The sequence below is a fragment of the Sinohyriopsis cumingii genome, chromosome 13, assembly GCF_028554795.1.
Source record: "Sinohyriopsis cumingii isolate HCF-2022 chromosome 13, ASM2855479v2, whole genome shotgun sequence".
Lineage (NCBI taxonomy): Eukaryota > Metazoa > Mollusca > Bivalvia > Unionida > Unionidae > Sinohyriopsis > Sinohyriopsis cumingii.
This window is the reverse complement of record NC_142973.1, coordinates 65050092-65062596: the sequence shown is the minus strand read 5'-3', so window position 1 is coordinate 65062596 and position 12505 is coordinate 65050092. Positions and strand designations below refer to the sequence as shown.

Sequence of the window (12505 nt, the reverse complement as noted above, 5' to 3'; positions counted from 1 at the left end):
TAAGGCACCAGTTTGCAAACAATGTACAGTGCTCCCTCATTATAAGGTTCTCACTATAACATTTCCTGTTATAGTTACGTGAATATCATGACTAAATTGTGCTCATGGACTTTAAAAGTGCTTCAGATCAATGTTTTCACTTCAAACTTCAGATAATAATTTTCCACTTCAAAACAGGTTTAGTTTCAAGTCTGTTAGTAAACTTGGCATCCATCTTGTTTATATTCCAAGAGGGTACTTATTATGAAATAAATAAAATATGAGGCTTACATTTATTTTTTGTAAGCTTTTCAACAGGAAAAGAGTAAAAGCTACATAACATAAAGAAGTTGAAGTTTTAGTTAAAGCCAAAACTTGAATGAAATTATCACTTTCATTTCCACAGCTGCTCCAGAAAGACCCTCTGTTTCAAGCCGTGAAACAACACCCATGAGAAGGTATACCATACTAAAACTTATGTTTGATGATGTCTAATGTTTCAATTTTAATGATCTTGTAATGTTTTTTTTTTTAAACTATGTACAGTAGTATTAATTATTTATTTATCAGTAAAACTAACTTCATGGCCATGCCTCCAAACATTACTTCTTTCTTTTTCTCTCTCTCTCTCTATTTATATATATATATATATATATATATATATATATATATATATATATATATATATATATATATATATATATATATATATAACAGTCTTTAGGGATATTTTTCCTTTCAATTAAGGATGAATTTTCAATAATATATACAACATTGTATTCACATTTCACATTTACAAGGTAATTCATGATTGTAGTTGGTTTCAAATGGCATTGCAAATAGTATTCAGTGCTGCATGTAAAAATAAATATATTTATTAAAACAGCTTACCACTTATAAATTGATAATAATACTATTCATTCCATCAAATCAAATAGTATCATACAGTTCACTCTTCAATGTACAAGGTTCTTATCATGTATATTTACTGCACCCGAAAAGAGTCACCAGATATTGGTATAACCCTGGAGGTCTGGTTTAACTTGACCTGTCACCTGTGTCATAAATGGCTGTCATCATTTTTACCTGTAATCATTAAAACAATTGGGGAAAAAGAACTTTTTATAAAAAAAGAGTGTAAAACATATTGATGAAATAGTAAATGACCAAAAATAACGAAAGTTGGAGCTAGTTGACCCCTGCAAGGAGAAACCATAGGACAACATGGCAGCAGTTTTGACCATTAGTGAATGAGTTAAATGTATGTTGTATGAATTAACAGAGAAAATAATGGCATGGAATTGCAGGAAACCTGTGTAAGAGGAACTTAGTCCATTTTTCAGAAGGTTGTATTAATGCACATTTGGATGCAGGACCAGATAACATTTGCTATTTGGATGCAGGACCAGATAACACCTGCTGTTTGGATGCAGAACCAGATAATATTTGCTATTTGGATGCAGGACCAGATAACAGTTGCTATGCTGTTTGAAATTGGCATTAGTTTCAAGTAGATTTCCAGTTTAGGGAGATATCATACCACGTATCTTCACTTATTAGTTGAGTCCAACTGCAAATGATAGAGACCCAGATCTGCTGTCACATAATGTTCTGACAGATCCAGGTTTATGCAGTTTGTTAGGAATAATGAGTAGAACAAACAACATAGACTCTCATCTGCTGGTACATTATGAGATGGCAAATCAGGGTCTGTGTTGTTTGGAGTTGGACTCAACTTATACATGAGTATATTTGTATTTCTATAATTCACATCCACCAGAGGGGCCTCTGAGTGGCCGAGTGGTCTAAAGTGCTCACCTTTCTGGATCACTGTCATCTCACCACTGTCTGCTTGGGTTCGAGTCTCGGGCTCGGCTAATGTTGGTACATGAGAAAGCTTGCCAGTAGCTTCTTGTGGGTTGGTGGTTCTTCCCGGGGTTTTCCAGGGTTCTTCCTCTCACCAGTTATACTGACTGCCATGTATAGCCCATCTTGTGCTGAAAAATGGCGTTAAACCCTACAACAACAACTACAATAACACATCCACCAGTGTTCACTTAAGGTTCAACTGAAAATATTTATTTGATAGGAAAATGGGTGGGGGGGCCGAGTGGCCAAGTGGTCTAAAGTGCTCTCCGTTACGGATCATTGCCATCTCACCTCTGTCTGCGTGGGTTCAACTCTTGGATTCAGCTAATGTGGGTATGTGAGAAAGCTTGCCAGTAGCTTCTCGTGGGTTGGTGGTTCTTTCCGGGTTTTCCCAGGTTCTTCCTCCACCATTAATACAGGCTGCCATGTATAGCCTATCGTGTGCTGAAAAATGGCGTTAAACCCTACAACAACAACAACAACAACATGATACGAAAATGGCAAGAAATTGTGAGCCTTGCATTTCTTAAAGTTGATTCAATTTTCTAAGTACATTGGCCTCTGTCGCCTCGTGACATACTTGTGCCAACAGGATTCAGCAATCTGGGAGCTTGATGCTCTCAATTTCATGAAAAATTATGATACCTCTGCAGTAAGATCTCTCTTGATAGAAATAAAATAAATTTGTTTGAAATAATGCATGAAATAAAATGATGAGCAGATGGGTGAGAAAAATATTGGGCTATCACCAAGACAAGGTAACAGTTTCATTGTGTGTCTTTTGTTGGCAAAGTTTCACAATAAACAAATATTTTAACCCTCAACACTGATTTCCTTGTCTCAGTACCAACCACAACATAGACTCTATTATGCTTATGTAACTGCCAACAGTTTAGATCCAGCCTGGTGTTACAGAATCTGAGCTGTAATCATTGGCAGATGTAGAAGTTGTACTGGGAGGTGGGTGTCTTGGTCAGTCAAATCCCACTTTTCTTTCAGATAAAACAATATCTTTCTTAGTGATAGAAAAATTTGGGCATTATAACCCAAACAAACCACACCCCTTTTCAAATCACCCCTCATGAGGTTTATGATTTGTTCTGCTTCCACTATAGAATAAACAATGGATACCCTAATCTGCCAGAGCTGGGTCCAATCTGTTCACCGTATGGTATTTACCAGTATTTATGAAGCCATCTCAGGCATAAAGGTCATATCAGGCTTGTGATGTCATGAACCATATGATGACAGAAATGATGGAAAATGATAAAATGGCTTTAAACTCCTAAAATTCTACTGAAGAAAATTGATTCAAAACAGAAGACTATATCCTTTATAAAAACATTTGTTCAAATTCACCAAGTCATTTTAGAAGTATGGATATACAATAAAACAGGTATATGATTTGAATCAATACACCAAGTCATTTTTGAAGTATGGATATACAATAAAACAGGTATATGATTTGAATCAAAACAACAGGCAAATAAGATAATATCTTCAGGTACATAAAACAGTTTGTGAAACTTTAGGAAAGTAAAAGAGGATATTTTTTTTAAACAAAATTAACAATTTTCTGGAAACTGGGAAAAGCACGAAGAATTACACATTTATATACCCACTAGCCTTCTTACCAAAATGTTTCACCTTTGGAATGGAAGTTATAAATTAATCTAATGTTTTTTTTACTTCTGTTCAGATCTCGACAACAATCAGAACTGAGGGAATTTGAGAAACCTAAAGAAGACCGTCCTCCTGATTTTGAGTTTGACCTGCGTCCCCGCATCATCCAAGTTGGCAATGACTTCAAACTCATCACTGTTGTTCAAGCCTTCCCAGTTCCAAAAGTAATAAGTTATCATATTTAGTTGTATGGTCAATAGGGGCTGTGACCCAATGAGTTCCCACTTCTAGATATCCCATAGACTATGCACTCTTAATATCCTAATATCACAATGAATGCTACCACATTTATGGTACAGTTTAAGGGAATAGTTTATAAGTCAGAAACAGGGGCCATTACGTCATACAATTTTCTCAGAAAATAATGAAAATAAAACTCCACTTAAGCCATTTAAGTTTGTTTGAAAATGTGAAAATAAAATATTACCTACCATATTCGATGTTATACATGCACTGTGTGCTTAAGGAATTACTTTGAAGATAAATTTAATGAAGTTCATCTCGTCATAAAAAGTGCACTGACATAATAATACACAATGGCACAATCATTGGTATGTACATATTAGGGACTTAACTCCCTTTGACAATGTTGGGAAATCTCATCTTTGGAGGATCTATCACCTTGCCCAATGTGGTTGCACTGAATGAAGCACATCTAAGAGCCATGTATGGTGCTGATTTGAATGGTAACAAGACACGTGAAATACATGATGGCAAATTTATTGAAAATTTGGATGATTTTATGCAGGTTTTAGCAGAGTTACTTCCCATTCTTGACCCACACACTGTGATCTAAACATGTGCACTTAAGAAAGACATTATATGTGAGTTGAAGTTTAACATTAAGTTTACCAGATCAAGTTTCGTTTCACCCTTTTTCCAAAATAATTATTGAAGTTATGGCTCATGTTGGGCCTAAAAATTGGTCTTTTAATTGCATCATGTTCCATGTTTGAAACTTGCCAGAACTTTCCCGCAAGCCCACAAAATCAGTAACCTTGAAAATTATAGTAGTCCTGTATAACCAACTGGTCCTACATATCATTCAAGAAGAACAAATGTAAGCAAAGACTAAATGATAAATGTAGGTAGACACGAATACGTAGCCTTAGCAAGGTTGTTTATATAATGAACAATAGAAAATAGAGAAAAACACAAAATAAGATATTAATATCATACATCAGATTGCAAAATTTTATTCAGTTAAGCATAAGAGAGCCATTGTTAACTGACCAGGACAATGATGCTTACTGTCTGACTTGTCCAGATCTAAACATAACTCGTCTAGATGCTGGGCATCAGAATCTGATGCTTCCATTGATGACTGGTCTGAATGTGAGTCAGGATCCTCATCCATTGACTTGTCATCAATGACAGCATCAGAACTAGACCCAGCATGCAAAGATGAGACTGTGTTATCCAACATAAGCTGCCCATGAAATTCAGTCTGTGGAAAGATGAATTCCAGCAAAGGATTGCTGGAACTGGAACTCGATCAAATGCATCCACATCAGCAGAATTCAACTGAACTGTAACAATATTGCCATGGTCTTAGCATGCACGCTGTTTCAATGTTCCAGGAAAATTCTGTAACCCAACTGTTTTCTAAAACAAGATGTGTCATAATGCCTTCTGTGAGAGCCTCTATTTAACTGAACGATATGTGTCATAATGCCTTCTGCGAGAGCCTCTGTTTAACTGAACGAGATGTGTGATAATGCCTTCTGTGAGAGTCTCTATTTAACTGAACGAGATGTGTGATAATGCCTTCTGTGAGAGCCTCTGTTTAACCCAGCAAGATGTGTCATAATGCCTTCTTTGAAAGTCTCTGTTTAACCCAGCAAGATGTGTCATAATGCCTTCTGTGAGATCCTCCATTTAACCCAGCAATATGTGTGATAATGCCTTCTGTGAGATCCTCCATTTAACCCAGCAAGATGTGTGATAATGCCTTCTGTGAGATCCACCATTTAACCCAGCAAGATGTGTGATAATGCCTTCTGTTAGATCTTTTGTTTAACCCTATAAGAGGTGTCATAATGCCTTCTGTGAAATCCCCTATTTAACCCTAAAAGATGTGTGGTAATGCCTTCTGTGAATCCTATTTAACCCTACAAGATACGTGGTAATGCCTTCTGTGAAATCCTCTATTTAACCCAGCAATGTATATGATATTACCATCTGTGGGAACCTCTGTTTAACCCAGTAATGTGTGGTAATGTCTTCTGTGTAATCCTCTCTGTAACCCTACAGTATGTGTATTAACTCCCTCGATGGGATCTTTTACGTAACCCTACAGTATGTGTATTAACTCCCTCTATGGGATCTTCTGTGTAACTCTACAGTATGTGTATTAACTCCCTCAATGGGATCTTTTATGTAACCCCACAGTATGTGTGATAACTCCCTCTATGGGATCTTCTGTGTAACCCTACAGTATTTGTGATAGTTCCTTCCTTCTGTGGGATCTTCTGTGTAACCATACAGTATGTGTGATAACTCCCTCTTTGGGATCTTCTGTGTAATAATTATGTGTGATAATTACCTTTCAGGTAACATGGTATAAGAATGGTAAAGAACTTGAGAAAGATGCACACTACATGATTCAGTATTCAGGTGGAGTCTGCTCACTGGAGGTACAGAATGCTCATGTTGATGACAGCGCCACCTATACATGCAAGGCAGTCAATGACCTGGGTCAGCATGAAACAAATTGCAAAGTAGTAGTAGAAGGTGAGCTATTTGTTTTTACATGTTTGAAATATATTATGTAAAATATTTTTCTTCTTGCTATTGTGAGGAGAGACAATACCAAATTTTGTTATTTTTTAACAAGACGTGATTCCATTGTTTTATATTTTCCAGGTGAGTCCTGGCTAATAGTAAATTTAGGTTATTTAAAAATTAAAGCTAAATATAGAATTTTGGGAAATTTTATCGGAGTTTTCTTGTTTATACATTTAACTTGCCATTCATCAATCCTGGATTATAATTCCCCCCAAGTAACTCCACTGTAACTTCCATTTTATTTCAATAGAATGAAATGGGCATTCTTTGAAGGAACTGGTAGAAGAGAATGTATTTTCTACATTAAGTTTGTCAGAGCAATTATACACATTAAACTCTGGGTTTTAAATATGATTGGTTATCAAAACCTTGCATTCTTTTCAGACCTTTCAATATATATATATGGGATGTTATTACCATGTCAGTAAATTGTTATGAACTAGTGTAACCACTTTTATATTATAATTTGTATCATTATTTTGTAGGCATATGTATCTGCTTGTATTTACTGATTTCTCCAACATAAAACAAGAGTTAACAATTCATGTTGTACTTAACAGTCTATGCCATGTAGTATATCATACATATGGAAAGAATACAATTTGTTCCTATATTAGAAAAGAAACAATTATGAATAGACTTTGCTTTGTTCATCTGTTAGTTTTCAACCATACCTCTTTCTTCCTGACAACATTTTAGCCATAAATCCATTGATATTTGATTTACAAGCATTTTATTTGATGTCCTTAAGCAATTACCAGTACATCCTTTTCATTGATATAATTAATGCTACAAAAGGCTCTAATCCATATTAATGACTCGAATGTTTGATGACTGTTTATTAAATACATTAGATTAAGCTCATACTATCATATTTTGACAATGCTGTCATATATTTAATATAAAAAAAATGTCCATAATATAGCATAAAATTAAAAATATAAATGGACTACTCATAAATCTTCAATGACCCATTTTTAGTCTTGCATTTCAACTAAAAACAAATTGTAATGTAATCACACTGCCCATATTCATTCTTCGCAAGCTATTAGTTCAGCATCTCTCTTTGATTATAATTGATGGATTGGTATTTGGTTTCCAGCAACAATCCAAGTCATTTAACTGTTTAAACCTTGATATTGGCTTTGAGTATTAGACAAAGCTGGTACTCCCTTTGTTCTCTTTGATTAATCCAAATCAATGATCAGTTTTATGATCTCAAGTGGATTGAGAACCACTAGAAGTGATGCTTAGTCTATAACTGATTAAGAGATAAAATGAAACATTAAGGTGCTTTGATTGATAATGTGTTTAAGAATGGAAATTATGAAACTGTTTGTTTGTTTAAATTTGATTAGTATGTCATAGATATCATTGATGAATTATTTTTTTTTAAAAGAGCTTAATTTATTTTTCTTTTGTTTCTTTTCTGTCTCAGTAATTTTCTTTACATTTCTCATTTTCCTATGGATAGCCTCATTTTCCTTTTGAGAGCCTCACTAATTTGATCTCATCTGTCAGATCTTGTTCTCAAACAGGTGTCAGCTAAAATAACCTGACCAAAGCTCTTGGCAGATATAATTAAATTGTAAATAATACTGCACAGCCATGTGGCTTTTGTGAAAATGTATATCATAGGTAAAACCAGAATTAACTGCTTATTCAGCAGTGTCGATTGATAATGGAATATAGTAGTGTTTTTCTATATGAGGAAGATCACAGTCATCAGATAAATGAACAATACAGATTACAGTCACCCTGAAACCTCCCTCCACCTCCAAAATCAAACTCGGAGATAATGCACGTCAGCATTGGTGACTGCATTTTCCCAATATATCTGGAATAGCATTTAGTGATATGATTAATATTCATGAAATTGGAAGTTTCTAGTGAAAAAGAAAGTCAAGGTGTTGATTTGGTTTTGTCCTACACTTCACATACACTTATATGTAGACGAATGATGGAAAATTTACAAAATAAGCAAAGGTGACTTGACTCCACATCAACTTATAGGCCAGAAAATTATGCTATATGAACAACTTAAATGTACAAAGTATGTTATGGGTCAAGCTTGACTTGAATGTTAGGGAGAAGGGACTTATCTTGTTCAATAGAACAGGGAGGAGTAAGAGCTGAACAGGGAGAAGACCCACTCACTACCATTCCTGCAAATAGTCTGCACATTAATATGCATGAGATCTATTAATACATCACTTGACAGACAATCAAAACAGTCCAGCTGTCATGTGCAGCGTCTTTTGTTCAACTGTTCTAGTTTGGAGCTGAGAGCAATAGCATGCATATTTCGGTCGAAAAATCTGCCGCCATCCCCACCTCAACGCCTACAGTGTTCAATAGACACGGAAGTGTTTGCTGCTGCATATTGCTTACCCTAAATAAGCAGTCGCCCTAGGGCATTCACTTCATTCCATTCTGTTTTTTTACCCAAGAATCTAATGTCAGCACTATATGGTGTATTCAAACTTAACCATTAAACCACACAGGGGCCTCGAGTGGCTGAGTGGTCTAAAGCGCTCCCCGTTACAGATCACTGCCATCTCACCTCAGTCTGCGTGGGTTCGAGTCTTGGATTCAGCCGATGTGGGTATGTGAGAAAGCTTGCCAGTAGCTTCTCATGGGTTGGTGGTTCTTTCCGGTGTTTTCCCGAGTTCTTCCTCCACCATTAATACTGGCTGCCATGTATAGCCTATCATGTGCTGAAAAATGGCGTTAAACCATACAACAACAATGGATCACTGCCATCTCACCTCTGTCTGCGTGGGTTCGAGTCTCGGATTCAGCCAATGTGGGTACATGAGAAAGCATGCCAGTAGCTTCTCGTGGGTCGGTGGTTCTTTCTGGGGTTTTCCTGGGTTCTTCCTCCACCATTAATACTGGCCACCATGTATAGCCTATCGTGTGCTGAAAAATGGTGTTAAACCATACAACTACAACAGCAAGAAGTCCACACAGTTGCTGCTGTCATCCCATCCTTTGTTGGACAGCCCAGTCTTTGCTGGGCTCCTGTAGTTTCCGCTGAAGAAACTTTACTCAAGGGTATTCCATAACATTCTGTTAGGGAGTTTTCACAGACCAGCTGTGACCTCTGTACAACCATGTTGTGCCATTCAGTAGCCGCTGAATCACTCACTGACAGAATGAACCGAAACAGTTTCATAAGTAGCAGCAGATAGTCCTCCTTAGCAAACAGTATAATTATAAATAAAAACTTAACTGGATCTGTGTTTTGTTGTATGTATGTATGTATGTATGTATGTTTTTTGAATTATGATCTCTATATTCCAGTATGCAATTAACATTGGTTTTAAGCAATACTTTTTTTTCAGGTATAAGATTTTTGAGTTTGTATTATATTCTTAACACATTTGGTACAAGCATAAAAATATATTCATATGCAGTGTATTGTGGCCATGTGACTTGAAAAGAGAACAGTAGAATCTATAAATCATAATGAAATTTAACTGAGTAGCTTGATTACAATATTTTACAGGTAATTGCAAGTTTGTAAAAATGCTTGATCAACTCACCTTAATCAAGAATTTCTTTTTTCTTTCTGGATGTTCACTATATAATGGCACTTGAACAAACATCCAAACTTATTTGAAACAACCCCTGTCCCATGTAAAATAGAGCAAATGCACAGGTGTCTTCAGATCATTTCAGGTCCTACTGTTGGTCCTAATTTCTTTGTTGACAATAAAACATTACCGTAACTATTCATAGACAAGAAACATTAAAGTTGGTACATGAATGAACTTTCCAACTGAGACAACACAGCCAACATGTGAGTGCATCTGTTTTTAAAAAGATGGGTTTTCTTGATGTAACTGCTCACTTTATAGCTTCATTACAACAGTCCATTGATAGGATTGCAAATAAAGGTCTTTATTATTTGTCTATGTACTTGGTGAAACATTAGGCATTGGTTAAATAGTATTTGCCTGACATTTTTTCTTTGTAATTTGAAAAAAATGAATCTGAACGTAACTGTGATCTTAGAGCACTTCTCAATTTCCACAACAAAGCATTATCCCATACATTTCTGACCTACATAATTGCATTTTAAAGCTAAATCTTCAAAATTATAACATTATATTTAGACTTTGCTTTCTGTTAATTTATATTTTCTTGAATATATATGCTCCATGGCATATGAAAACAGACAATCTAACAGGAACAGATAATCTAACAGGAACAGACAATCTAACAGGAACAGACATTCTAACAGGAACAGACAATCTAACAGAAACAGACAATCTATTACAGTGATGTCTACCATTATTTCCCCATGACAGGTTTACTTATGGTTTCAAACTGATTTTATTAAGAAAAAATGTACACGCAGCAATTAAAATATTCTTTTCACCAATTCTATGCTTAAAACTCAAGTTGCTATTTATATACTATAGTTCAAGTGAAATGCAAATTTGCATGTTTTTGTCATCAAAAGAAAACTTATAGGAAATTGGGTAGTGATAATTGCTAATTTATTCTGGAAAGGGTTAATGGTCAATCAGCTATCAAAACACATGTCTGTTAATATGCAAGAGTTTGTTTGTCAGTGTAGTTGATATCAATACCAGATATTTGATGGTTTGATACCTACATTTTACCTTGAGCTACAAAACAACACTAGAACTAACCTGGCTAAGGCGATGGAACAGCTAATAAACTATGGTCACTCAGTGTACCTCAAAAGTCACAGGGCAAAGTCGTGTTCCATTTCCTAACAGAAGTTTTTAGGCAGCTTAGTTGCCCACTTCACCAAGTAGCATGACCCGTAGTATATTTAACATTGAAAGGAATTAAAAATGCAGTAAAAAATGTTCTTGACTTTCAGTTGCTGATAAATATATTAAATGACATAAATATAGAGGAACTTATATGAGTGCTTATTTAAAGCAAATCCTGTGAAACACATTAAACACTTTCTGTCTATGCTAACCATTGAACCACCATGGTTCCAGTGCTAATAAAGGTAGACATTATGTGATTAATAATAATTATACAAGAAGACGAAACTATTTAAAGGGATCACCCAGTATTTCAGATAAATCATTATCGATAATTACTGTTCGAATATTGTAAATTGTAATATTGAAACATTTACTATCCCAATATTCAATGAAATTGATATATTTGCATCATAAAATGTGCTTAAATAGATGACTTAATTTATTTTAACTTGCATCTTATCTTAAAATTGTAGTAACTTAAAACTTTGTAACTTATATTTATTGATGTCTTGGTTTGTACACAAACCAGTTAAAAATTGATTGAAGAAATATATTTTTGTACTTGCAGATCGATCCCAGATAATTGACAAGAAATTTAAATCTATCACCGATTCCTACTCCAGTTCTCGACACGCTCGCAGGACTTCACCGTCAGCATCTTATGGAAGATCAACAAGCATCGACTCTTCTAGCTACTCGTTAACTAGTAAATCTTCCAGATCATCCCGACCTGGTATAACGGAATCCAATTCTCATATTTCAAGTTCATATTCATCCAGGCGAGAAAGAATAAGTGAGTCAAGACTATAACGTGAATGACTATTGTTAGCCGTAATTTTCTTAACAATGTAGTGACTGCACCGAACTCACTAACCCATGTACTATATCACCATGTATACATGTGGCATCATTGTTGTCAAAATATAATGTAGCAGTGGTTATGTTAGCTCTGAAAAAGTAGTATACGCCCTGCACTTCTTGCACATGTGTCTCAAAGGATTTTACCTTCACCATCAGTTGAGATCATTACTGGAGATAACGGAGATTTTGAACCAATGCGTTGTTTGATTCATCAGGACTTGGAAATGGAAGTAATGTAAATTTTTTAATTCTTATGATGTCTTCATATTTATACAAGTTTGTTGATATAGTTAACTTTTTAAAATAATAAATATGGGGCTGTGCAATAATAGTAAATAACAATTTATGAAAGAAAACTAATATATTTTGACACAAAATAATTGTAGACAGTAAATTTAATGTCAAATAACATAAGGGATAGACCCTTCAAGAAAAGCACAATTAAATTGTCTGTAACTTCATTTATAGTGTTGCCTTCATTGGTCTTTTTTAAAGTTTGCTGCAAATTATAAAACTTTTGAAGCTCAAATTTCATGTTTTCAGGGAATGAACTAAAAAATTTTTACAAA

The 12505-nt window shown here is 35.0% G+C and overlaps 1 protein-coding gene across 19 annotated transcripts in view; it reads left to right on the top strand.

Annotated features, from left to right (window-relative positions):
- LOC149785740 (twitchin-like) overlaps nucleotides 1-12505 on the top strand; it is a 469207-nt gene that overhangs the window by 426020 nt on the left and 30682 nt on the right. For all 19 annotated transcript variants that reach the window (XR_016425447.1, XM_089979624.1, XM_089979627.1 and 16 more), the window contains 4 exons: nucleotides 386-437; nucleotides 3548-3695; nucleotides 6084-6264; nucleotides 11644-11868. Coding sequence is in view for 18 of the 19 variants with exons in the window: in XM_089979624.1 (XP_089835750.1) it covers nucleotides 386-437; nucleotides 3548-3695; nucleotides 6084-6264; nucleotides 11644-11868 (606 nt within the window). In the remaining variant the exon portion in view is untranslated. The remainder of the gene's footprint in view (nucleotides 1-385; nucleotides 438-3547; nucleotides 3696-6083; nucleotides 6265-11643; nucleotides 11869-12505) is intronic.